Source organism: Syngnathus scovelli, chromosome 5 (genome assembly GCF_024217435.2).
Source record: "Syngnathus scovelli strain Florida chromosome 5, RoL_Ssco_1.2, whole genome shotgun sequence".
NCBI classification, from domain to species: domain Eukaryota; kingdom Metazoa; phylum Chordata; class Actinopteri; order Syngnathiformes; family Syngnathidae; genus Syngnathus; species Syngnathus scovelli.
Window position 1 is genome coordinate 9356823 of NC_090851.1, and position 23326 is coordinate 9380148.

Below are 23326 nucleotides of genomic sequence, written 5' to 3' on the forward strand. Positions count from 1 at the left end.
TTTTCATGCTAAACGTAATCTGTTTTAGCGCCGTCCCGTGACTGAAGAGTAACAAAATGGGATTATGATTGGTTACTGGCCACAAAGCTAATTTGATTGGCCGATGAGTCTGCTCTCGTCCTATTGTTAACAAGCTGTCACGCTTGCCACTTCCTGGTCTGATTTCTGCGGCTATACATAGCAGCACAAAATATGGCTCATCAACTAATATTTACCTTTGCAAGGTACATTATTGAGACGCGATAATAGGCGTCTTGGATCGTAGGTTGAGAGCAGAGAGCCTTGCGGTAGTTGTGGCGCACTGCTGCACTACGCACTGCTCGCTCTCCGCGTGCTAAAGTCAGTTAGCTCATAATTGTAAATATTAGCAAGCCAGGCCAGATTTCTGCCTGTGAATTGCAAAAATGGCAACCATGGAGAAACTAATGAAGGCCTTCGAGTCACTTAAGTCATTCCAGCAGCAGCAGGGACCACCGACCGCCGAGGAGCTTGTTCAGAGACAGTAAGTGTTTTTTGCTGCTGTCGGTTTTTGTCCAACCTTGTTAGCTTAGAAAGCTAACAGCCAAGCTAGACAGCTTAGCTCGTACACGAGTCATGGAAATTGCAGTTACGCAGTTTTCTATTTATGCACATAATGACAAGTTTTACCCTGCTTGCACTCATGCATTTGCAAAATAATTTAATTATATCTATTGCAATATCCCCTTATAACGGAAATCCTGCAGTAGCCTACTGTAATCTTAAATATAATATACTATTATCATATTAGCAATCCTGTTGGTCTCCTTGGGTTAACGAGTTTTTTGAATATTCATTCAACTTGCACATGTGCTCCATATGTATTGCTCTAGTGTACAGCGCCATTCTAAAAGCATGTAAACAAGCTTATGATGGCGAATAGATATCTTAATCATCATTTGAAAATGAAAAGGACCATGTTTTTCTTGGACACGGTTGTTTAATTCCATTAAAACATCTATGCAGGGTTATCTGCAATTTTTTTGACGATATGATTTATGATATAAAATGAAAGTTATATAACTGATTAATGACTGCTGTATATGTTTATATCTGTAAACTGTTTATTTTCTTCTTTTCAACACAATGTTCATAATTCTTCTTTCCCTCAATCACAGGAAAAAGGAGCAGGCCACAACAAAAAAAGACAGAGTTACACACTGCTTGACAATATGTGAAAACATTGTGGCACAGTCGCTCAGGTAGGTCTTGCTACCGTTTTAAAAATTTGATCCATTCCCATATTTTGAATCGTGAAAATTTTAGAATTTATGTTAATTCAAATGGTGTTGTGTGTATGCATCTGTGTACACTGTTTTTCTGTTTCTCTTCCTGCTTGGAGTAGAACATCTCCTGAATTCCAGAAATTGCTGGGCATCGCCATGGAAATGTTCCTTCTCTGCAGTGACGATAGCGAATCTGATGTCCGAATGGTAGCCGATGAGTGCCTGAACAAAATAATCAAAGTGAGCGAAAAACAATCATCTTTAGTCTCTTTTGCAAACAATTAGATCAACCGGTAATGAGAATATTATCAACAATGAGGCTTTATGTGGAATATTTAATTTGATTTAGTATAGTTAAGTGTTCTAAAATGTCATATTTGTCAGGAGTGGTAAAAGAAAATATATATTTGAAAGAAAATCCAGAATGTGCCTGGTGTACATGAAATTTGATTTGTAGTTCCGGTCTTTGTTTACTTACCCTTTGGCAAGCGTCAGCTTCAATTGCTACATAATCTTGTGACCGTTACAGTGTAGGCCCCTAATAAAACCTGACCCTTTACATCATGAAGTTTGGGGGACAAAAATAAATGTGTTGCACATCCTTAGGCACTGATGGACTCTAATCTGCCCCGACTGCAGCTAGAGCTGTACAAAGAAATTAAAAAGGTATTGATTTTTTTTACTACTTTAGCTGATGAAATCCATTTGACAAGTTATTTGTCTGATCGTTGTGATGATGAATGCATGTGTCTTGCTGTAGAATGGTGCCTCTCGAAGTTTGAGAGCAGCATTGTGGAGGTTTGCTGAGCTCGCTCACCTCATTAGACCTCAGAAATGCAGGTAGACACAATATTACGTATTGAATTATAACAGGAGTTGGTCGAGGCTGCATAAAAACATTCCATTCTTGTGCTCGCCATCGAATGAGTCTGAGCTTTTTTTCCCCTTTAATTGCAGACCCTATTTGGTCAACCTTTTGCCGTGCCTCACGAGAATCACCAAGCGGCAGGAAGAGACTGTGCAGGAGACATTGGCTTCAGGCATACCTAAGATCATGGCCGCCTTGGGACATTTTGCTAATGATGGCGAGATCAAGGTGTGTTTTTCGCAGTCTAATGGTTAATTTTTAAGGATTTGTTTGCCCTGACTTTAATATTGTGTGAATTTGGTAGGTGTTTCCCTCCTTATTTCTGTTTTCTCTCTACTACAGCTTCTCAAGTAGTATGCATAGTACTTTATTTCTTATTGAGCTCCTATGATCTGTGGTCCTGTCTTAGGTCCTGTTGAAATCATTTGTTGCCAACCTGAAGTCCAGCTCCCCCACCATCAGAAGGACAGCCGCCAGCTCGGCCGTGAGCGTGTGCCAACACTCGAGGCGCGCCAGTTACTTTTACACATGGCTCCTTAATGTGCTGCTGGGTAAGTTTCATACTCTCACCTGCACAGTCAACAGCTTTTGACGGACTGTCGGCACGCAGCAAATTTGATTACCTACTGCCGGCCGGTCACCTTCAGGTCTGGTGGTTCCAGTTGATGAGGAACATCTCAGCCATCTCATCCTCGGGGTGCTTTTAACCCTGCGCTACCTGATGCCTCTGCTGCAGCAACAGGTCAACACCACAAGCCTCAAAGGAAGCTTTGGAGTCATGAAGAAGGAGGCGGATGTGCAGCCTACAGCAGAGCAGCTGCTGCAGGTAAAATAATGATCTATTTGTGCTCACAAATTGTGATTTTATTACAAAGATGGTGCTTTATTTTGGTGGATGCTGTCTTCAAAGTGTTGCAAAATCTCTTGGACGCTGTCAGCCAAAATGTTATCACAACAAAGGAATGCTCCATATTGTATTTTTTTTTTCCATTGAATTGTGAAGGTGTGTCTAATAAAATATTCAGGGAATATGTGCATTCTGATCTTAGTAAGCACATAGCTGAAATGTTTTCTTTGTGTGTGCAGGTGTACGAGCTGACTTTATACTACACCCAGCACTGGGACCACAATGTGGTGACTGCGTCTCTGGAGCTTCTGCAGCAAATGTTCAGGACTCCACCACCAGAGCTTTTGCATCTGCTCATTAACGTAGGCACCATTCCACATGCCACCGTGTTTCGTCAGGATACTGAAAATCGCTCGCGGTCTGGCAGCATCCTGGAGTTCATAGGTAAATACACCTGTCACGTGCTTATGAGCTGGACTGCACAGAGACACACACAATTGCTCTCCGCAACGCTAACAATGTACTCACGATTAATTGAGGTAGTCTGTCATTAACTAACCCATATTTAATGTGCTCTTGATTTCTGGTGGTTAGCCTTTTCCCTTTGTTTCCCCCTCATCCGTTGTGCAAACGGTTGTTTTTCCTATAAATCTTTGGGGCCTCTATTGCTTTTCGCCTCTTCACCTCCTGTTTGCGCCTCCTGTTTTCCTGTCAATTTCAGCAGGAGGGTCTTCCTGCAGTCCACTCCTCCCTAGGAAGCAGAGAGGTGACTGGTTTACTTTTTGTCCTGCTCTACTTTTTCTTTTGTGTTGCATCTGTGCTTCAGATTTGGGTGAAGTAGTAAATTTGATCTTAACAAATATGCTTTTGTACAAACACTGCCCAACACACAAAAAGCAATAACCTGTACAATAATTTCACCATGCCATGTTACGCTCGTGAAATTCGTCTGCCCCACATCCAGGTTGATATTCCATTTCTTTATATATATTTAGAAAATCTTTCACAACGTTTTGTAGTAATGCACATTGTGTTTGTCACAAATAATTCTCCCAATATTTAACAAGATTCCGCTGTAGTATTTTGATGATAATTCACAAAATGCACGTGTAAATCCACCAGAGGGCAGAAGACAATGGATTGAAATTTTAAGACACACTCTCCCCGATGAACACATGCATATTGATTGTATTTCCTCGTGACCTTAAATCTGTTGTTTCCAGGTAAAATGCTTTCAGGGGAAGAGGACGGACTGGAAGATGATTCTGAAAAGACTGAGGTCACCACTGGCTCTTTTACAGGTCCGTTATCCTGTAACTCATTAACTTGTTACTTGGTTTTGCTTTATTGTACATTCTCTCTGAATATGTAATGCACAGACCTTGTGCAGAGTGCTGTTGCTATACAATGCATCTTGCATCTTTACTAGCCAACCATGTCTAGACGCGTTAATGATTCCATGCCACCAAAGCACTACGGGCAGTGCAGTGTAACAGTAGCCCCGTCATTTTATGTTTTTCTCCAGCATCTGTTGTCGGCGCCGATATCTCCTCGGCAACCCAGGTGGACATCATCACTGAACAGCCGCGCTCCTCCCAGCATACCTTGCAGCCTGGGGACTCTGTGGACTTGAGCACCTCCTCTGAACAAGGTGGAGGTGGAGGCGGGACATCTGCCTCAGATACTCCAGAGTCACCCAATGAAATTGAGGAGGAAATGCTGAGTCGGAGCTCAAGCGGTGGTGCTAATGCTACGCCGGAGACGGCTGACTATACAACACCAGAGAATGCCACACCGGATGGTGGGCCCTTAATTGAAGGCGGGTCACTTCTAAGCACCAATGACAGCTCACTCCCGCCCAGTGACTCCTCTCAGACGACCACCGAAGGACCGGACTCCGCTGTGACCCCTTCAGATGTTGCAGAACTGGTCAGTTATTTTCACAACCTAGTGACACTTTTGTTGGTGTTGGCGTTTATTAATGTATTTCTAGTTGGTGTTTAAAGGATCCATTATAAGTGTATTTTTGCAGTGTCCAGCACTGTCACTTGTTTACATTTAAGGTGAATGTGGGAAAATCAATCTGACCTCCTGACGCTCACACGCTAAACACATTCTGAGACTGTGTTGGGAGAGGCAGATTACACTCTCCTCCCACTGATTTCCAAACTCAGGTTTTATTTGTGTGTTGCCGTAAGGTGCTGGATGGCAGTGAGAACCAGTACTCGGGGATGCAGATCGGAACTCTGCAGGATGAGGAAGATGAAGGGACAGCACCTTCAGCCCAAGAGGAAATCGCTTTTCTCCCTTCGGCACTGGGTATATTATATATTATATTATAAATACACACACCGCCAAAAATTATGTACAGTAAATGATTCAAATTTTTTTGTCACTGTGGGCGTTTGTGTACAGCTCTGAGCAAACCACATCTCTTTGACATAAGAGGTCACAATCGGCAGGGCTCTGACTGCAGCGTGGACCGCTTTATACCAAAGGATGAACCCGCTGAAATCGAACCTGACACCAAGGTAACGTGCCAAAGTTTGTCTGTGTATTAATATGGAAATGGCAGTTTCTCAAATGCACTTTCTGCTTATTCAGCCATCAAGTATAAATGGTCCAATCGGACATTATACAGACCAGAGTGCGGAGCCACTTGTGCATTGTGTCAGACTTCTTGCTGCTTCCTTCCTATTGACGGGACAAAAGAATGGTGAGTATGAATTAAAGTTAAAAACAATAAAAAAAATAACTCCAGAAAAATGCAGGATACAAGGTCTCGATTAGGCATGGAAAATGCGTAGTTATTCAAATATATTAGTTTGAAAGTGAAATCCAATTGATACTGAATGTAAAATTATGACTTGTATTTCAGTTGCTCCAAAACTATAGTTGATCCTCACAGAAAATGCAACTCTATAAATTTCCACTTTCAATTCTGTCACACAAATTCATTCATTCATCTTCCACACAGCTTGTCTCAAAGTTAAAGGATGAGTTAGGCAGTCGTTACATAGTGTGATAATACAGATCATTACACATTTCAGTAACATTTGTTTGCATTTGTGTCAATAGGTGTGATCCCTGACAAGGAGGTACGAGTGAGTGTGAAGGCCCTGGCGGTCAGTTGTATAGGAGCAGCTGGGGCACTGCTTCCTGAAGCATTCTTTAATTCCCTCTATCTGGAGCCGCTGGACGGCATCCCAGCAAAAGGTAAAAAGAAAAATCGATACTCTTATGAGTATTTTTAAAGAGTTGGAATTCCCTTCTAGGTTTAATGTCGCCAAACAGAGATCGTAGAACTGACTGGGTATACCAAGGTCACTTATAGTTATTGAAAGTGAATGAAATAATAAAAATGTAATTGAAAAAAAACATTTTCGTTAGCAAAATCAAAGATATGTGTTTCTTTTTTTAATTTATAATTAACTGAAATGACATTTTATGTTAAATGAAATCCATAATTGTCATTTGATTTCAGCTTTGTCTAATACTTGAATTCAAGAGCTTTTGCAGTTTATTTTAAATGTGTATTTCGGTATTACCGCTCTGCCATTTGCCGTATGACGACACAAGCCTCCGTACTCGCTTTGTGTAAATGCCGCCTTCATTATCCGAAACAGTTCAATGACTTGAGGAGTCTTCTAACGTCTTGACTTACAGCCTATTGCTTAGCTAAGCCGCTTGTTTAATTAAAATAAATCTGTATGGCAAAAGTAATTATATGCTCAATTATGCAGCCTTTGACCCTTATCCTTCCTATCTACAATGTTTTTTCAGAGCAGCAGTATGTCAGTGACGTGCTGGACCTAATTCACCATGGAGACCCACAGATTCGGGGTGCCACAGCCATCCTCTGTGCAGCAATTATTCAGGCTGCACTCACTAAAACCCGTTACACCATACACACCTGGCTGGCCAGTGTACAGAGTGCGACAGGTCAGTTTGCTTGCGTAGTGTTGTGCCTTGATGCTGATGCAGGATGGCACTAAGAGAACGGTTTAGGATTCTTCATCAATACCCAACTAATCCTTTTCAGGTAACCCTTTGTCCCTGGTGGACTTGGTGCCTTTGCTAAGAAAATCTCTGAAAGATGAATCTTCCGTAACCTGCAAAATGGCTTGCTTTGCAGTCAGGGTAAGTTGCTGTTTTTGCATGTGTGTGTGCGTGTCCATGTATGTAGAAGCATACTTTCTTATTCATATATTTATGTATTTAACACAACGGGCTCGTGTGTTACAGCACTGCATCATGACCATATGCAACAGTACACTAAGCGATCTGGGCCTGCAGTTGATGATCGACTTACTGGCCCTGACAGACTCCTCTTACTGGCTTGTCCGCACTGAACTGCTGGACACCCTGGCTGAGATGGATTTTCGGCAAGTGTTTTAGATGATATTTTTTGGGGGCTTAAATGAAAATAATGTCTTATCATGCACACAAAAATAACCAGAATTTGCGCCCTTCACTTTGCCGCAGGTTAGTCAACTTCCTAGAAAGGAAAACTGAAACATTGCATAAAGGCGATCATCACTACACTGGGGTATTTCTAGACATACATGAACTTTTTCTGCTTTATTTGTACTATGCATTTATGTCTTTATAAATTCACGTTTATTTTTGTTTTAGCGTCTTCGACTGCAGGACCGGGTTCTAAAAGTAGTCATTCGTCTCTTGGGTGATGATGACCCGAGAGTCCGCCATGTAGCGGCTTCTGTTGTCAGCAGGTATACTTTGTGTAATCTTTACTCATGGCTTTTGCCTGACAAAATCCAGTGCTACTTGAAATGTTCTTAATTGCTGCTTCAGTACGCAAAATAGAGAGTTTGATGAAATGTTTTCCTTCATCAGGCTCGTATCAAGATTGTTTTATGACTGTGACCAAGGCCAAACAGACCCCGTTGTCGCTATTGCCCGAGACCAGAGTTCAGTTTACCTGCAGCTGCTGATGCACGAGGCACAACCTCCCTCTCAATTTACAGTGAGCACCATCACAAGGTAACCAACCACGACATGCAAGCAATATTTAGCTCAAGATGATTTTGTAAAACTTAATTGCATTAACGTGTCAATTTTAATGTGAGGGTTCTCACGAAATGCAATTATTCTCTGTTTGGCAGAACTTATCGGGGTTTCAACTTATCAAACACGGTGTCTGACATCACAGTGGAAAACAACTTGTCTCGAGTCGTCACCGCTATCTCCCATGCTTTCAATTCCTCTACCTCAAGGGCTCTGACTGTAAGACTTCACATTTGTATGTACATGATCCCAAATATTTTACAACTCATTTGTCAATTTGTCATCCTTTTTATTTTTTTCTTATTTTTAAGTTTGGCTGCTGTGAGGCACTGTCTCTCTTGGCTTCAAAATTTCCGGTGTGCACATGGAGCACAGGCTGGCACTGTGGCTACGTCAACACCATGGGTTCAGTTTCATCTCGAGCCAGTGTCACCCGCAGCAGAGGCAGGGCTTCAAGGTTTGCCCACAAAGCATTCTTCACCTTTTACACGTGTTCTATATTTCTGATGACTTTCTACTCTCATTTAGCCTGTCCCAGTCGAGCAATACTCCAAACTCCAACCCAAACTCCTCTGTACCTGATGTGGAGCAAAGGACTCTTACAGTGGGAATGGCCAACATGGTGCTTTCCTTGCTGTCATCTGCCTGGTTCCCACTTGACCTTTCTGCACACCAGGATGCCTTGTTGCTCGCTGGCAACCTGCTTGCTGGTCAGTAATGCACACAAATTGCATTACTCCCAAAAATGCAATCATTGTAAAAGCACAAATATCTATTATATTTGCATCAGAACTAGTGTACTTAAATGGATTTCAACTTCTTGGTTTAAGCGGTGGCTCCTAAATGCATGCGCAACCCGTGGGCCGGAGAGGAAGAAGGTGGCAGCGGCAGCTCTTTTCCTAGTGGAGGCCCAAATAAGATGGAAGAACCCTGGGCCGCATTGTCAGAGCGCTCCCTGGTGTCAATGGTGGACCAGCTTTTTTTCCACCTCCTGAAAGTTCTCAACATCTGTGCCCATGTGCTGGATGACACTCCTCCGGGACCAGCCGTTAAGGTTGGATTTTGGTCTCTTTGGGTAGTCCCTTGCAAATGACCGAATTGCCTCATACGTCCTCTTCCTGCAGGCCACACTGCCTTCCCTAACCAACACACCCTCACTCAGTCCCATTCGCAGAAAGGGCAAAGAGAAGGAGATTGCTGATCCCAATGCTGTCCCTTTGAGCCCAAAGAAAAGCAATGAAATCAATGCAGGTACATGATACATGACCCAGGAATCGACATTTCTCACCCTTCATGCCCTGTAAACACTGAAGTTTTTTTTTTTTTTTGAGCAGGCAGAGTTGCTGACAGCACAAGTGGAACAGCAGTAAACAAGTCTAACACTCTTGGCAACTTCTACCACCTGCCACCCTACCTCAAGCTCTATGATGTCCTCAAAGCAACTCATGCCAACTATAAGGTATACAACTTTATAAATATTACTCACTGCTGTACCAGAAATGTGATTGTTGTTGGCAATGTTTCTCCTAGGTGACGTTGGACCTTCACAGTAGCCACGAGAAGTTTGGTGGTTTCCTTCGTGCTGCCTTAGATGTTCTCTCTCAGCTGCTTGAGCTTGCCACACTCCATGACATCAGCAAAGTATATTTGTTTTCATCTTGTTGAGTTTGTAGAATTGAAGCTGACCTGATTTTTAGCCTACTGGATTCTTTGGAATAAATGTCATCTTTTTCTCTCCCATGTAGTGTGTGGAAGAAATTTTGGGCTATCTCAAATCCTGCTTCACACGAGAACCTACCATGGCTACAGTTTGTGTTCAGCAGGTTAGTACTAGGTGTAGGTATGATTGTTTGTTTTTTATTTTGTGTGGAAGTCTTCATATGGTCGCGCAACTGAGCAGTGTGTCGCCACCAAAGACTCCACATAGAGTAAGGCTGGATCCTGCCGACAGGGGCTGTAAAGGCGTTGGCTTCCCTGTGCGATGGTTCCATACATCCTAGGATTTATTATGTAATGAGAGAATCAGAATGTTGTATTCTTACAATTACTTGAAATCAAAAACTCCATTAAATTCTGCTCGAAAAAATCCATTTGATTCCTTATTGTATGTAATCTGTTCTCCTTTAGTTGTTAAAGACACTGTTTGGAACCAACTTGGCCTCCCAGTATGAGGGTGTCCTGAGCGGACCCAGCCGTGCCCAGGGCAAGGTGCTCCGCCTTGGCTCATCGAGCCTGAGGCCGGGCTTGTACCATTACTGCTTCATGGCACCTTATACACACTTCACACAGGCTCTGGCTGATGCCAGTCTCCGTAACATGGTGCAGGCTGAGCAAGAGCAGGATACCTCTGGGTGGGTTTGATGTATACAGACCAGATGCAAGAAAATAATTAATTAGTCTGTGGACTAAATCTGTCGCATCAAGAATGCATAGTACATTTGCTGCTTCTTTGTTCACTTGCAGATGGTTTGATGTGATGCAGAAAGCGTCAAACCAGCTGAGGTCCAACATTGCAAATGCAACACGCCACAGAAGTGACAAGGTATCAGTTTATTTTCATCTTGCCAGGAATGTTTGAGCAAAAAAAATGTATATAATCAACATTTTCAAAGAGATACTTCTTTTAAATTAATTAATTAATTTATTATTATTATTTTATTTTTTTGTAATATGCAGCTGTTCTGAAATTGTTTTCCCAGAATACCATCCACAACCACATCCGTCTCTTTGAACCACTTGTGATAAAAGCTTTGAAGCAGTACACAACCAGCACCTCCGTGGCACTGCAGAGACAAGTTTTGGACCTTCTGGCCCAACTTGTGCAGCTCAGAGTGAACTACTGCCTTCTTGATTCTGATCAGGTTGAACAGATGAACTGTTTGATGCGCATCCATCGTCGTCATTATTTCTCAATGTCTTTATTTTTTTTCTATTGTAGGTGTTCATAGGGTTTGTCCTGAAACAGTTTGAATATATTGAAGTGGGACAGTTTAGGTAGGTTTGTCAGAGTATAACAAACAAATGTCATCATTCGATTTTGATGTATAGCACAGTTCATTTTAATATATGCCAAAACATTTTTTTTTTTTTTTTTAATCAGCAAAGCTCTTTAACTAAATGGATTTCGATTGTTTCTTTTAGAGATTCAGAAGCAGTCATACCCAACATCTTTTTCTTCCTGGTGCTGCTGTCTTATGAACGCTACCATTCCAAGCAGATCATCAGTATCCCCAAAATCATACAACTGTGTGACGGCATCATGGCCAGCGGGAGGAAAGCTGTCACGCATGGTAAGAGTTGCACGCATAGTTCACTTGAAAGGCAATGAAAACACATCTGGGATCGTGATGCATGTTTTTCGTTTTTCTCTGAAGCTATCCCTGCCTTGCAGCCAATAGTTCATGACCTCTTTGTCTTGAGAGGCTCCAACAAGGCAGATGCAGGCAAAGAGTTGGATACGCAGAAAGAAGTGGTGGTTTCTATGCTCCTCAGACTTGTTCAGTACCACCAGGTAAATGGTTTGCAACAAGGCAACGGACACATATTCTCAAACTACCCAGACTAGTCCTGGATTTTTTTTTTTTTTTTTTTTTTTAATTTCTATTTCTCATGTAGGTTTTGGAGATGTTTATCCTGGTTCTGCAGCAGTGTCACAAAGAAAATGAGGACAAATGGAAGAGGTTGTCCAGACAGATTGCAGATGTCATCCTTCCTATGATTGCAAAGCAGCAGGTAAAACTTGGGTGATACAAAGGATGCTTTGGAATGGATGTTATAAGTCAAAGTTTTAGTGCATAAGTATTGGGACACATACGTATATATTTTGATCCCATTTTCTTTACTGTGTGGTGTCTTTGAATAGATGCATTTGGATTCTCCTGAGGCTTTGGGCGTTTTGAACACCCTTTTTGAGAGCGTCGCACCTTCCTCTCTTAGGCCTGTGGATATGCTGCTCAAGAGCATGTTTGTCGTCCCGGCTACCATGGTGAGAAATCACAATTTGACTAGTACTTATCAGTTAATGTCTTTAATCCATACACCTTTCCTTCAGGCATCAGTGACTACAGTCCAACTTTGGGTCTCTGGTATCTTGGCAGTGCTCAGGGTACTTGTGTCTCAGTCAACTGAGGACATTGTGTTATCGCGAGTGCACGAGCTCTCCCTTTCCCCGCATCTTCTTTCCTGCGACACGATCCGCCGCCTCTGTCAACAAAGCACCTCTCCAAGTGGCCCTCCCACTTTGGATTCATTAGCGAGTCAAGAACTTAGCGGTGATTCACCTAAAGCCCTACCTGAGGAAACGTTTGCCAGGTTTGTGTTCAAATACGCTCATGGCAATTTTTTAGCCCCTGTTGAAATATGAATAACCTTTTGTTGTCAAATTACTTTAATATGGACTTAGTAATGTATGTATAATTTCAGTGTTGGCAGCTGCAATTATATTTAAAATGTGGATGCAGTCGTATTTTGCTTTCACCTGTCTACTTTCAGTTTAATTTTGCTTTTGTCTTTGCTTTAGATTCTTGCTCCAAATGGTTGGAGTGCTGCTGGATGAAATTTCCTGCAAACAAATTAAAGTGGACATCACAGAGCAGCAACACACTTTCTATTGCCAGCAGCTGGGTACACTGCTCATGTGTTTAATACACATTTTCAAAAGTGGTAAGCATGGATCAGTTTTAAAACCGTTAGGATGATGATACGTGTCTTTCAATATTGGCTTCCCCTCCCTCCCCATTCAGGTATGTTTCGTAGGATCACAGCTGCAGCCAGCCTTCTCCTCAAAGATGAGGGTGCAAGTAGCCAGAATGATTTGGAAGCTAGCCTTTACTACCATTTAGAGAACCTGAACGCCATGGTGCAGGGCTTGATCACCACCCACCCATCCCTGGTGCTGCTCTGGTGCCAAGTCCTCCTCCTCGTCAACTACACAAACTACTCCTGGTGGGCTGCAGTTCACCAAACACCAAGGTATAATCTATCTGGATCTTTAGTAAATATTTGAAGTTGGAGAGTTTTGTTTTTGATAACAAATGCCTTTTTGTGCTGGCCTTTCTATCAGGAGACACAGCAGATCATGTACGAAACTGCTCAGCCCTCACTCCTCAGGCGAAGGTGATGAGGAGAATCCTGTGTCCATGTTTGCCATGATCAACAGAGAGATTGTTCGCAGGGGAGCCCTCATCCTTTTCTGTGATTATGTGGTGAGCCTTTTTGATTACAACCGAAATGTTACACAACACTTTGTCACAATATTTACCACAAAATATTTGTTCCCCCATTATGTTAACAACTGTGTTTTTTTTTTTTTTTTTCAGTGTCAAAACCTCCATGACTCAGAGCACCTTACTTGGCTAATAGTTAACCATGTGAGTGACCTCATCAGCCTTTCCCATGAGCCACCCGTTCAGGATTTCATCAGTGCTGTGCACCGAAATTCAGCTGCCAGCGGTCTCTTCATCCAAGCTATTCAGTCACGCTGTGACAACCTGACCAATGTAAGCACGCTGATCTGAGCTTCTTCTTGCACAGTATATTCAGGCTGCATGTTATTACTGTGTTTGTGATAGTGGACACTTATAGTGTCCATTTTAAAAATCTGGTCCCTACACCCTTCTGTGCAGCCTACCATGCTAAAGAAGACTTTGCAGTGTTTAGAAGGCATCCACCTGAGCCAATCTGGCTCCCTGCTAATGCTGTATGTGGACAAGCTACTGAGCACACCTTTTAGGGTTTTGGCTCGTATGGTGGACACGTTGGCATGTCGCAGGGTGGAGATGCTGTTGGCAGAAACGTTACAGGTTTGTTGTGTGTTTTTTAAACTCTAGGTTTTTGTGGCACACTGAATGTATTTATTTCCTGCAAGTTATTTTGATGTAGTTTAAAATAAACCACTTATCTACCCTTCAGAACAGTATAGCCCAGCTGCCTGTGGAGGAACTGGACAGAATCCAGGAATACCTCCAGATCAGTAGCCTGGCTCAGAGGTAATGTTCTTTTGCAGTAGGGCATGGGTAGGCAATTCTGGTCCTCGAGGGCCGGTGTCCTGCATGTTTTCTTTTGCAACATACCTTTGTTGACCTCTTAAGGTGTTTCAATGTTTAGTGTAGGAACATAAAAAAACACAACTAGGTGAGTACAGCAAATAGCTGGGGATAGGTTTCACTCCAAAAACTGTGGATCAGTGAGCAACACAATTTCAAAAAGCTCCTTTTGTGTCCCCGTCACAGGCATCAGAGGTTTTACTCCCTGCTGGACAGGTTTCGAGCCACTGTTGCTAAAACTAGTAGCCCGGCACCTCCAGTGACATCTCACCCCTTAGATGGCCGTCCACCCCCTGCCCCTGAACTGGTCACTGCAGATAAGGTGTGAAATATGAATCGATTTTCTTTTAAATGAACTTTAAAAACACTCGAATTGTAGGTGTAAAACAGTTTGTTTATGCATTTTGCTATTTGTTAGGAGTGGTATGTGACCCTGGTGAAGTCTCAGTGTTTTCTCCGTGGAGATGTGTCTCTGTTGGAGACAACTGAACTCCTTACCAAGCTACCTGCCCCTGAGCTTCTCAGCATTATGAGAAGTGACGTAAGTAGCATGTACACCAGCCAGATATTCTCTTTTTGGCATAGTTTCATTGTTTCTATTGCTATTTTTGCTTGCGAGTATTCAAAACAGACTTTCCCACTGTTCTATGACAGACGTTCAACCTGAGTCTGCTGTGTCCTTGCCTGAGCATGGGTGTTCAGCGGCTAACACGAGGGCAGGGCCCACTCTTGCTGGAGACGGCGTTGCAGGTGACCTTGGAGCAAGTTGCTGGGATTACACAGTCTCTTCCTACCCCACACCGGTCCTTTTTACCAACTTCTGAGCCACAGTCTTACTGGACCCAACTAGCTGATGTGTATGGTAAGACTGTTGGCAAGAAGACTGACATGCGCAAAGACCTGATTTGATGCAGTATTTCTAATGATTGTCACATTGTGCTCTCCTTTCAGATGAGCCAGGTTTTTACCGCAAGGTTTTAGCCCTCTGCAGAGCTCTCTCCCAGTACCTCCTCTGTGTAAACCAGCTACCATCCTCATTACGCATTCTCCCTGACAAAGAAGACCTCATAACTACTTTCACCTGCACCGCCACTGAGGTGAAATCTGCATCCAGTTTGTGAACTTTTGCCTTGGTTTCAGCACTGATTTCTTTTCTATGACCCAGGTTATAGTCTGGCGACTGCTCCAGGATCAGCTCCCTCTGAGTGTGGACTTGCAGTGGTCTTTGGCTTGTCTGTGCCTGGCCCTGCAGCAGACTTGCATCTGGAACAAACTGTCCACCGCAGAGTACACGACACACACGTGTTCCCTCATCTACTGCTTACGTCTCATTATGGTCGCCGGTAAGGAGACCTTTGGTATTTTTGTAGATTCCTATTGGCTGATTTCTGTTTTTAAAATGCTTTCTTTTGGTTTTTGATTTAAGTTGCCGTGAGCCCTGGAGACCAGCTTCTGCTCCCAGAGAAGAAGAAAAAGTTAGCCAGAGATGCTGAAGGAGATGAAGTGGATGCCATACACACAAAATGTGAGGAGTCAGTTGTGTGAATATATATCATCAAACAAATCCATAGTATTAACAACTTTGGATTTGCTCTTCTGAACAAATCTTCAGTCAAGCTAATGTGAGGATTTTTTTGTTTGCAGATAAGTGTGAGTGGCAAGCTTGTGAGATCATGGCAGAACTGGTGGAAGGCCTGCAGAGCATTCTGTCATTAGGGCATCACAAAAACAGTGCAATCCCTGCTTTCCTGACTCCAACCTTGCGCAACATTGTGATCAGTATTGCCCGACTGCCACTGGTGAACAGTTTCACTCGGGTTCCTCCACTGGTCAGTGTTTTATGTTTTTCTCTGTTTGTGCGGTAGAGAAGTTTATGAGGGTGATGCAAGCCTTTGTCAAAACTCTTTAGGTTTGGAAACTAGGCTGGTCCCCACAGCCTGGGGGGGAGTTTGGTACAGCATTGCCTGAGATTCCTGTAGACTTTCTGCAGGAGAAGGATGTCTTCAGAGAGTTCCTGTACCGCATAAACATTCTTGGTTTGTAAAAATAAACAATGGCGATTTGCATTTTATTACACTGTGTAGCATCCTTCAATACTGACACTGATTATACTGTCATTTTTTTGACTGTCACAGGCTGGAGTAGCAGGACTCAGTTTGAGGAGACTTGGGCTACTTTGCTGGGCGTGCTGGTCACCCAGCCAATCACAATGGACCAGGAGGAGGACACACAGCAAGAGGTGCTAATGTTAACCAATCTTACAATTCAATGTGGCGCAGAAAGGTGTTCATCCTTTAAAGTTTAATTCCTTGCTTGAACATGTAGCTTTATATGCATATGGGTCATCAGTTGTGTTTTTTTTATTTAATTGAATTTTTAATTTAGGTGTACAAAGTTGCTGAAAAATAATCCCTCTGTTCTGATTGGTGTTGTAGGAAGATTTAGAGCGTACGCAGTTGAATGTATTGGCAGTGCAAGCCATCACCAGCCTGGTGTTGGGTGCCATGATGCTGCCCACTGCTGGCAACCCTGCCGTCAGCTGTCTCGAACAGCAGCCTCGCAATAAGAGCCTCAAGGCCCTGGAGACGCGGTACATTTTACGTTTTCTCTTTCCAGTTTTGCTGAATACATACATTTCTTTCTTTGGTTTAATTGATTGAGTGTGCGCCCAGGTTTGGAAGGAAACTGGCAGTGATCCGGGGTGAGGTTGAGAGAGAAATACAAGCACTTGTGTCCAAGAGAGATAACGTTCACACACACCATTCCTACCATGCCTGGGACCCTGTGCCCTCTTTGTCTGCAGCCTCAGCAGGTAGCCAGCAATACTGCATGCCGGTGAAAGGTACGCCTTACTTTTTTCATCGTATTAAAAATGATTTCCTGTAATTCTCTTTCAGCAGGGATGCTAATCAGTCATGAAAAGTTGCTACTGCAGATCAACACAGAGCGTGAGATTGGAAACATGGACTATAAATTGGGACAGGTACAGGCCTCTGTATTTCAATCTACTTATGAGCTTTTTCGGTAGATTTGAAGTATTTTCTTTTGTCGCTCACGTCTCTGCAGGTGTCCATTCATTCGGTGTGGTTAGGAAATAATATCACCCCATTGCGGGAGGAAGAATGGGGTGAAGATGAGGAGGATGAAGCAGATACACCAGCGCCCACCTCCCCACCCGTCTCGCCAATTAACTCTCGGTATTATAAATAGTTTTAGATACATGCAGACTTCATCGGTTAGTCTTTTTACATTGAAACCATGCAGAGTTGTGTTCGGCACATGTTGAGCTCATCAACGTCACGTCGTTGCCATGAGAAAAGGGCGTGCCAACGAAATCTGGACATTGTTGACAAAAACAACACTGACCCACCACTGCTGCGTGTTCTTTCAGAAAACATCGTGCAGGGGTGGACATTCACTCATGTTCCCAGTTTCTCCTGGAGCTCTACAGCCAGTGGCTTATCCCAAGCTCTCCAAGTAACCGGAAAACACCAACCATCCTCGTCAGTGAAGTGGTCCGATCGGTGAGGCATAGTGCGCACACTTCAACGTGATCGGAATCCCATTGTCTATCCAATAACTTGATTATTGCCATCTACTCTCCTCTCAATGTTTTCCGCAGCTGCTGGCAGTGTCAGACCTGTTTACTGAGAGGAACCAGTTTGAGATGATGTTCTCCACCCTTATGGAGCTGCAGAAGCTTCACCCACCAGAGGATGAGATCCTTAATCAATACTTGGTGCCTGCTATCTGCAAGGCAGCTGCAGTGTTGGGCATGGTGAGCACACCAAGTTATTTTAGCATCACTCTGATTAGTTGTAAATATTGTGTACAAGAAACTTATTTAAAAAACCACATTGTTTTAGGACAAAGCGATTGCCGAACCAGTGTGTCGCTTGTTAGAGACGACCCTCCGCAGCACACACCTTCCCAGCCGCATGGGTGCTCTTCACGGGGTGCTTTATGTCCTGGAGTGTGACCTTCTAGACGATACGGCAAAGCAGCTGATTCCAACCATCTCAGAGTACCTGCTGTCCAACCTAAGGGCTATTGCTCAGTTAGTGTTACACGCAACATATTCAGTGTGAATCGAGAGAACACTGCATGCAGCCTATTGCTCCTCTATATTTTACAGCTGTGTGAACCTGCACAACCAACAGCATGTCCTGGTGATATGTGCTGTGGCCTTCTACATGATGGAGAACTACCCCCTGGATGTAGGATCCGAGTTTATGGCTGCAGTTATCCAGGTAAATCTCATTACATGCTATTTAAATTGTGGAGATAAATCTTGTATAATCCATGCTATAAATAACCTTTACCACTTTGCCTCCTAGCTCTCAAGATTATGGTCCCTAATAATGTTCCATATGATTGCATTGAGATGACATTAGTTGTGATGTTCCACTGAATAAATGTATTTTTACCCGAGGCATTCACCAAAAAGTCATTGTAGATCAGCAGTGCTTTCGAATGCAACTTTTATTTCTGTTCTCTTTTAACCTTTGACTGCATTTTTGCTTCAGGTGTGCGGTGTGATGGTGTCAGTCAGCGAGGACTCCACTCCCTCAGTAATCTATCACTGTGTGCTCCGGGGTCTGGAGCGCCTCTTGCTGTCTGAGCAGCTGTCTCGTGTGGATGGTGAGGCACTGGTCAAGCTGAGCGTCGACAGAGTGAACATGCCGTCACCTCACCGAGCCATGGCTGCCCTGGGCCTCATGCTCACCTGCATGTACACTGGTAAGCATGGCGTGATCGCTGGATTTTAATTAACTACAGATCGATTGCCCAATTCTGATGTAGTACCTTGTTTTTTTTTTTACCCTCTTAAGCCATAGTTACGTATACCCATCAAGTGACTCATCCAATATTCACTGAACATGAAACAACCTGAATGCGTAAACACTCAAATTGTATGCCAATAACTACACAAGCGTCAACACTGCCCAACAACATGACTGTAGACAATGAAAAATAATATTGTCTGGTTGCCCTTTTTATGCCGCAATGATGGCCTGTGACACATTTCCAAACGCTTAGGAGCCAAGCCAAAGTATCTAAATTGTTGCTTGAACCCCGTAGTGTGTATATCTCTCATACAAAGTGTAACACAAACTGTATACTTTTCACTACTCTCCTCCATTAAGTTCTTGTTTTGCATAAACAGTTACTGAAGTCTGCAAAACTAAAAAGAAACATCTTAGACTTGTCTTCTTGCACGCAGGTTGTCTTCTTGTTCTGGGAGTTTCACTTCAACCTATTAATTCCCTCTTGTAAATATAGATAAAGCCTTAGGCATACAAATTTTTGTATGACTTCAACAGTTGTGGTTTTCCTCCCATTAGCAGTTGTTGCATGACAGACAGCTCAAGCTATTTGTACTATTAAAGTGCCCGCTTGCTTTCCCGCATGCAATTTGTGCCCCCAAAAAGGGAGCTTTTGTTGTAGCCTATCTCTAACCCCTACCCCTTCCACCCACTAACTGCCAATACTATCTAGATGTTGTTGCCCCCCCCTCCCCCTGCACTGACTAGCCATGTAACACATTGCTGCAAATAGTTGCCTAGGAGATAACTATGTAACGACAGTGTATTCAGCTCACAATGGGCTAATGTTGAATACATTGTTCTCACAATCCTTGAAGCAGCATCCACTTAGAATCTTTGGAAAAGAAATTTAATGCACCTCTCAGAATTTGTCACCATTTTGTCTTTTTGGTCTCAAATAACTTCACGTTTAAAAATTCCATGTCCGTACTCTAACCTTTCCCTTACTGGTTTAACTGCTGCCACCCTCCCTGTCGTCCTCTCAGCGGTGCTTGCGTCCCGTTCAGAAGTCTCAGGGGTTAGAGGTCAGGTTGACTCTGGCTCTGCTGTAGCGGATGTGGTGGGGGTCACGGCGGGTCATGTTGGTTTCTCCTCAGGCAAGGAGAAAGCCAGCCCCGCCAGTCGCCCCGCACACTCGGACCCTCAGGCCCCAGACAGCGAGTCGATCATTGTTGCCATGGAGAGGGTCTCTGTGCTCTTTGACAGGTAGACACATTTATTACAGATGAATCTTTCCGTAAGATTCATGAAGTAGACACAATATTTGGGCCATATGATGGGCTCCATCTGGCCATAGATTTAACCCTTTGATCTCCTGGATTTTGTCTTTAACAGGCAAACATGCATTTATTTGATTTCCGCTTATCATCGTGGATTTTCCTGTTTGCAGGATCCGTAAAGGTTTGCCCAGTGAGGCTCGGGTAGTGTCAAGGATTCTTCCACAGTTCCTGGATGATTTTTTTCCACCTCAAGATGTCATGAACAAGGTCATTGGAGAGTTCCTGTCCAACCAGCAACCCTATCCGCAATTCATGGCCACAGTTGTTTACAAGGTTGGTAAGAAGGAACACTAAGCACTTCTCCCAATCAAGTGTATGTGAGCCAAATTGGAGGGAGAATAGCTCTTATCTTCCTTGAAAGTCTTACTGGCCATTTGTACACTTTCAGGTTTTTCAGACACTCCATGCTACAGGCCAGTCCTCAATGGTAAGAGACTGGGTGCTGCTCTCCTTGTCAAACTTCACGCAGAGGACACCAGTGGCCATGGCTATGTGGAGCCTCTCCTGCTTCTTTGTCTCCGCTTCCACCTCGCAGTGGATCTCAGCCTTGTATCCTTGTTTGCAGTCAAGTACCTCGCAATGGCCACGCAAGTTTTACTAGTTAATGCTAACAAATCAACCTTAAGGGCATTTGGTAAATACGTAAGTGGGAAAGCACTGGAAAATGCTCAACCAATAACATTTTAAAACACTGCATGTCGAATTATTTTTTTTTTAATTGTATTTGTGTGAAGTTGAGTCTACTACATATTTTTGTCTTAAACTTGTGTGCTTACTCGCATACTGTATAAAATAAAAATCGCGTTAGGCCAGTGCAGTGCACATTTTGATATCAGACAAAAAGCTCTGTTAACTACATTTCGGAAAGTATTCATTGATGTTGGAAGCGACGTGGCTTCTTGCTGTGGCACTGCCGCAGCACATGCACAATGAATTGGTTAGTTGACTGCGCTCTGCTGAGTGCTCACGCTCGGAAATACTTTGCTGTGCACCTATATTTTCAGCACATCTGGGTGTTGTGTATCTTCATGGCCGTTATGTCTATGTATCAAAAGGAACGTGTTGTCTTTAACCTCCTCCTTTACCAGACTTCCTCACGTCATTAGCAGAATGGGTTCATGTGAAGTGGTCGATGTCAACCTGTTCTGCTTGGTGGCCATAGACTTCTATCGGCACCAAATTGACGAGGAGCTGGACCGCAGGGCCTTCCAGTCAGTCTTTGAGACAGTCGCATCGCCTGGAAGTCCTTACTATCAGCTGCTGGGGTCACTGCAATCGATACATCAGGATACGACTCTTTGACTCTGATTTGGCTCTGACAAACGAGAGTGGTGACAAGTGGGCTTCTGTGAGAAACGTGGGCGGGGCACCGAAAGGCTGTGAGGGAAGGAAAGCTACGACAAAACCGCTGGTTTTGAGGGTATACATCAAAGCTTATAATGAAATTGGAGACGATATTAAGCGGTTCAGAAAATGGATGGATAGGTGTAAGAATGAGACACCCCATCTCTCACCCACAAGCCTTTGCTTGACAGGCCCACCAACTTTAACTAGCACCTTGATTAAAGCATAATGAGATAAGAAGATTCAGCAACACTTACACCTACACTTTAATTGTGCTATGTGGGGACACCATGGAAGCAACTCTACTATATTTTAAGTACCATTGCATCTATTTTTCGGTATGGTTTCCCCCGAAAGAGTGGTAATAGCGGGAGCCTGCTTATTGCCTTTAAAACATTTTATTCATGAAGACATTGTAGTTAATTTACTTAGCACACAAACGTCAGTGTGTCTGAGCTAGATCACTTAGTCATACTCTCACTGTGGGCGAAAAAAAAGAATAAGCTTTTACCTGTCAAGTTTTCAGTTATGAGATGAAGAATGACAGTGTTTTTACGATCACATTATCTGTGGGACATTAGGAAAGACGTAACAAAAATACCAAATCGTTTTTTTCTTGATCATTTTGGTGATACTGTACATTTTGGTCTTTCTTTTTAAGTTGTATCAAAGTTGCAGATGGTCCCCACCAATGCATCGAAATGATTCCATGTATCCTCTTGTTCTTTATAACACTCAGGATGTAAAACATGATTGTTTAAATAAGACTGGAAATCATCTTTAAATGTTGTATCTTGTAAAAAGCTAAATATTATGAAAGCCATTGTGCATGATAGTATTGTACAAAGATAAGGAGAGTTTTAAAGTATCAGTATGTTGTGATGTGTGCTTTTTGTGCGTGTTTTTTTTTTTAAGGTATAATTTCAAAAGATGAACGATGATGTGACCACAGAATGCACAAAGTTCAATGTCCAATGAAGAGATGCCTGGCACACTGCTGGGCTTTCATACTGTGTACATACACTTGCCTTAGATAAGGATTCTGTCCTGTACACGGAACGCTTGAAAGCATGCTTAACACCTTCTTGCATTATTGCCCTTAGTCCGTTTCTATGCCTACGGTTGCCACCACTGTTGCGTGGCATTGGACGCAATACAATCCAAAGGCAGCCACGTAACCATGGTGACAAACTGCAGCGTTGACAAATCAAAGAATTATCGATCATGTCACAGTGCAGCAGGTAGTTTCCCCTCTCTTTGTATTGAGGTAATAGTTTGTCAAAAGTTGGTTCAAAGAAATGGTTTTATTCTTGCAGAATATAAATTTACCAGCTCCTGTTCTTGATGTCGGGGAAAAAAACTACAACATAAAAGTAATAAACATCTATAGTAAGCAAACTGTATGGTCAAATTATGTTCAAACTTTTAAGTGTGTATTACCACAATAAATGAATGAGTCCTGCTGCCCTTATTGGAAATCAAGTTTTCGGTCCAATCCCTGCCCTAAAGCAGATTACGTCAACCCCCTTTTCTTCACTTACAAGCTCACCTTATTCTGATTCAGGCCAACATGTAGTACTTAAAATGTCAAAGGAAATTATTCCCAAACAGGATTTAAATGTTTTTATGTGATTGCTTCTGATTTGGTGGAAGAGAAGCAAAAGCCTGAGTGGCTGGGGATCCCTGCAGGGGGTAATGCGATTACCCAGAAAACTGTGATTCGGGGGCACTAGTTAAGGGGGGGGGTTCTGTTGAACTGGCTCGGTTTGGTGCATTCATGTTAGTTTCCAATGCTTTCCATTTCCAGAATAAGCAATTCTAAACATGAACCTGCAAATCAAAGAA

General features: G+C 43.0%; 1 protein-coding gene and 1 non-coding gene across 8 annotated transcripts; both read left to right on the top strand.

The window, feature by feature from the left end:
* The first annotated feature begins 129 nt into the window (after positions 1-129).
* On the top strand, positions 130-22963 carry htt (huntingtin). 7 transcript variants are annotated; one of them, XM_049721834.2, is made up of 68 exons: positions 130-502; positions 1137-1220; positions 1364-1484; positions 1851-1910; positions 2005-2084; positions 2202-2340; positions 2522-2663; positions 2760-2938; positions 3199-3403; positions 3681-3725; positions 4183-4260; positions 4485-4888; positions 5158-5278; positions 5375-5490; positions 5564-5675; positions 6038-6175; positions 6743-6901; positions 7002-7099; positions 7205-7344; positions 7445-7508; positions 7595-7692; positions 7817-7963; positions 8086-8206; positions 8299-8444; positions 8516-8697; positions 8818-9041; positions 9112-9238; positions 9322-9446; positions 9518-9628; positions 9733-9810; positions 10115-10338; positions 10451-10529; positions 10687-10848; positions 10926-10981; positions 11129-11277; positions 11362-11498; positions 11603-11719; positions 11850-11972; positions 12039-12298; positions 12507-12649; positions 12730-12958; positions 13050-13191; positions 13306-13485; positions 13612-13788; positions 13898-13974; positions 14218-14353; positions 14450-14572; positions 14686-14893; positions 14983-15128; positions 15197-15374; positions 15458-15556; positions 15676-15860; positions 15941-16067; positions 16167-16270; positions 16467-16621; positions 16704-16843; positions 16929-17014; positions 17098-17228; positions 17423-17555; positions 17654-17809; positions 17898-18088; positions 18167-18281; positions 18558-18771; positions 19844-19882; positions 19955-20063; positions 20248-20410; positions 20526-20686; positions 21226-22963. In XM_049721834.2, the coding sequence occupies exons 1-68, from the start codon at positions 405-407 to the stop codon at positions 21437-21439; spliced, it is 9510 nt and encodes a 3169-aa protein (XP_049577791.1). In that variant the 5' UTR covers positions 130-404; the 3' UTR covers positions 21440-22963. The 7 variants fall into 7 exon arrangements, with proteins under 7 accessions (XP_049577791.1, XP_049577788.1, XP_049577792.1 ...); XM_049721831.2 differs by having other exon boundaries at positions 19844-20063; XM_049721835.2 differs by lacking the exon at positions 19844-19882.
* On the top strand, positions 9854-9983 carry LOC125969681 (small Cajal body-specific RNA 14). Its single transcript, XR_007481677.1, has one exon. It is a non-coding gene; the product is annotated as a small Cajal body-specific RNA 14 (non-coding RNA).
* Positions 22964-23326: the final 363 nt, after the last annotated feature.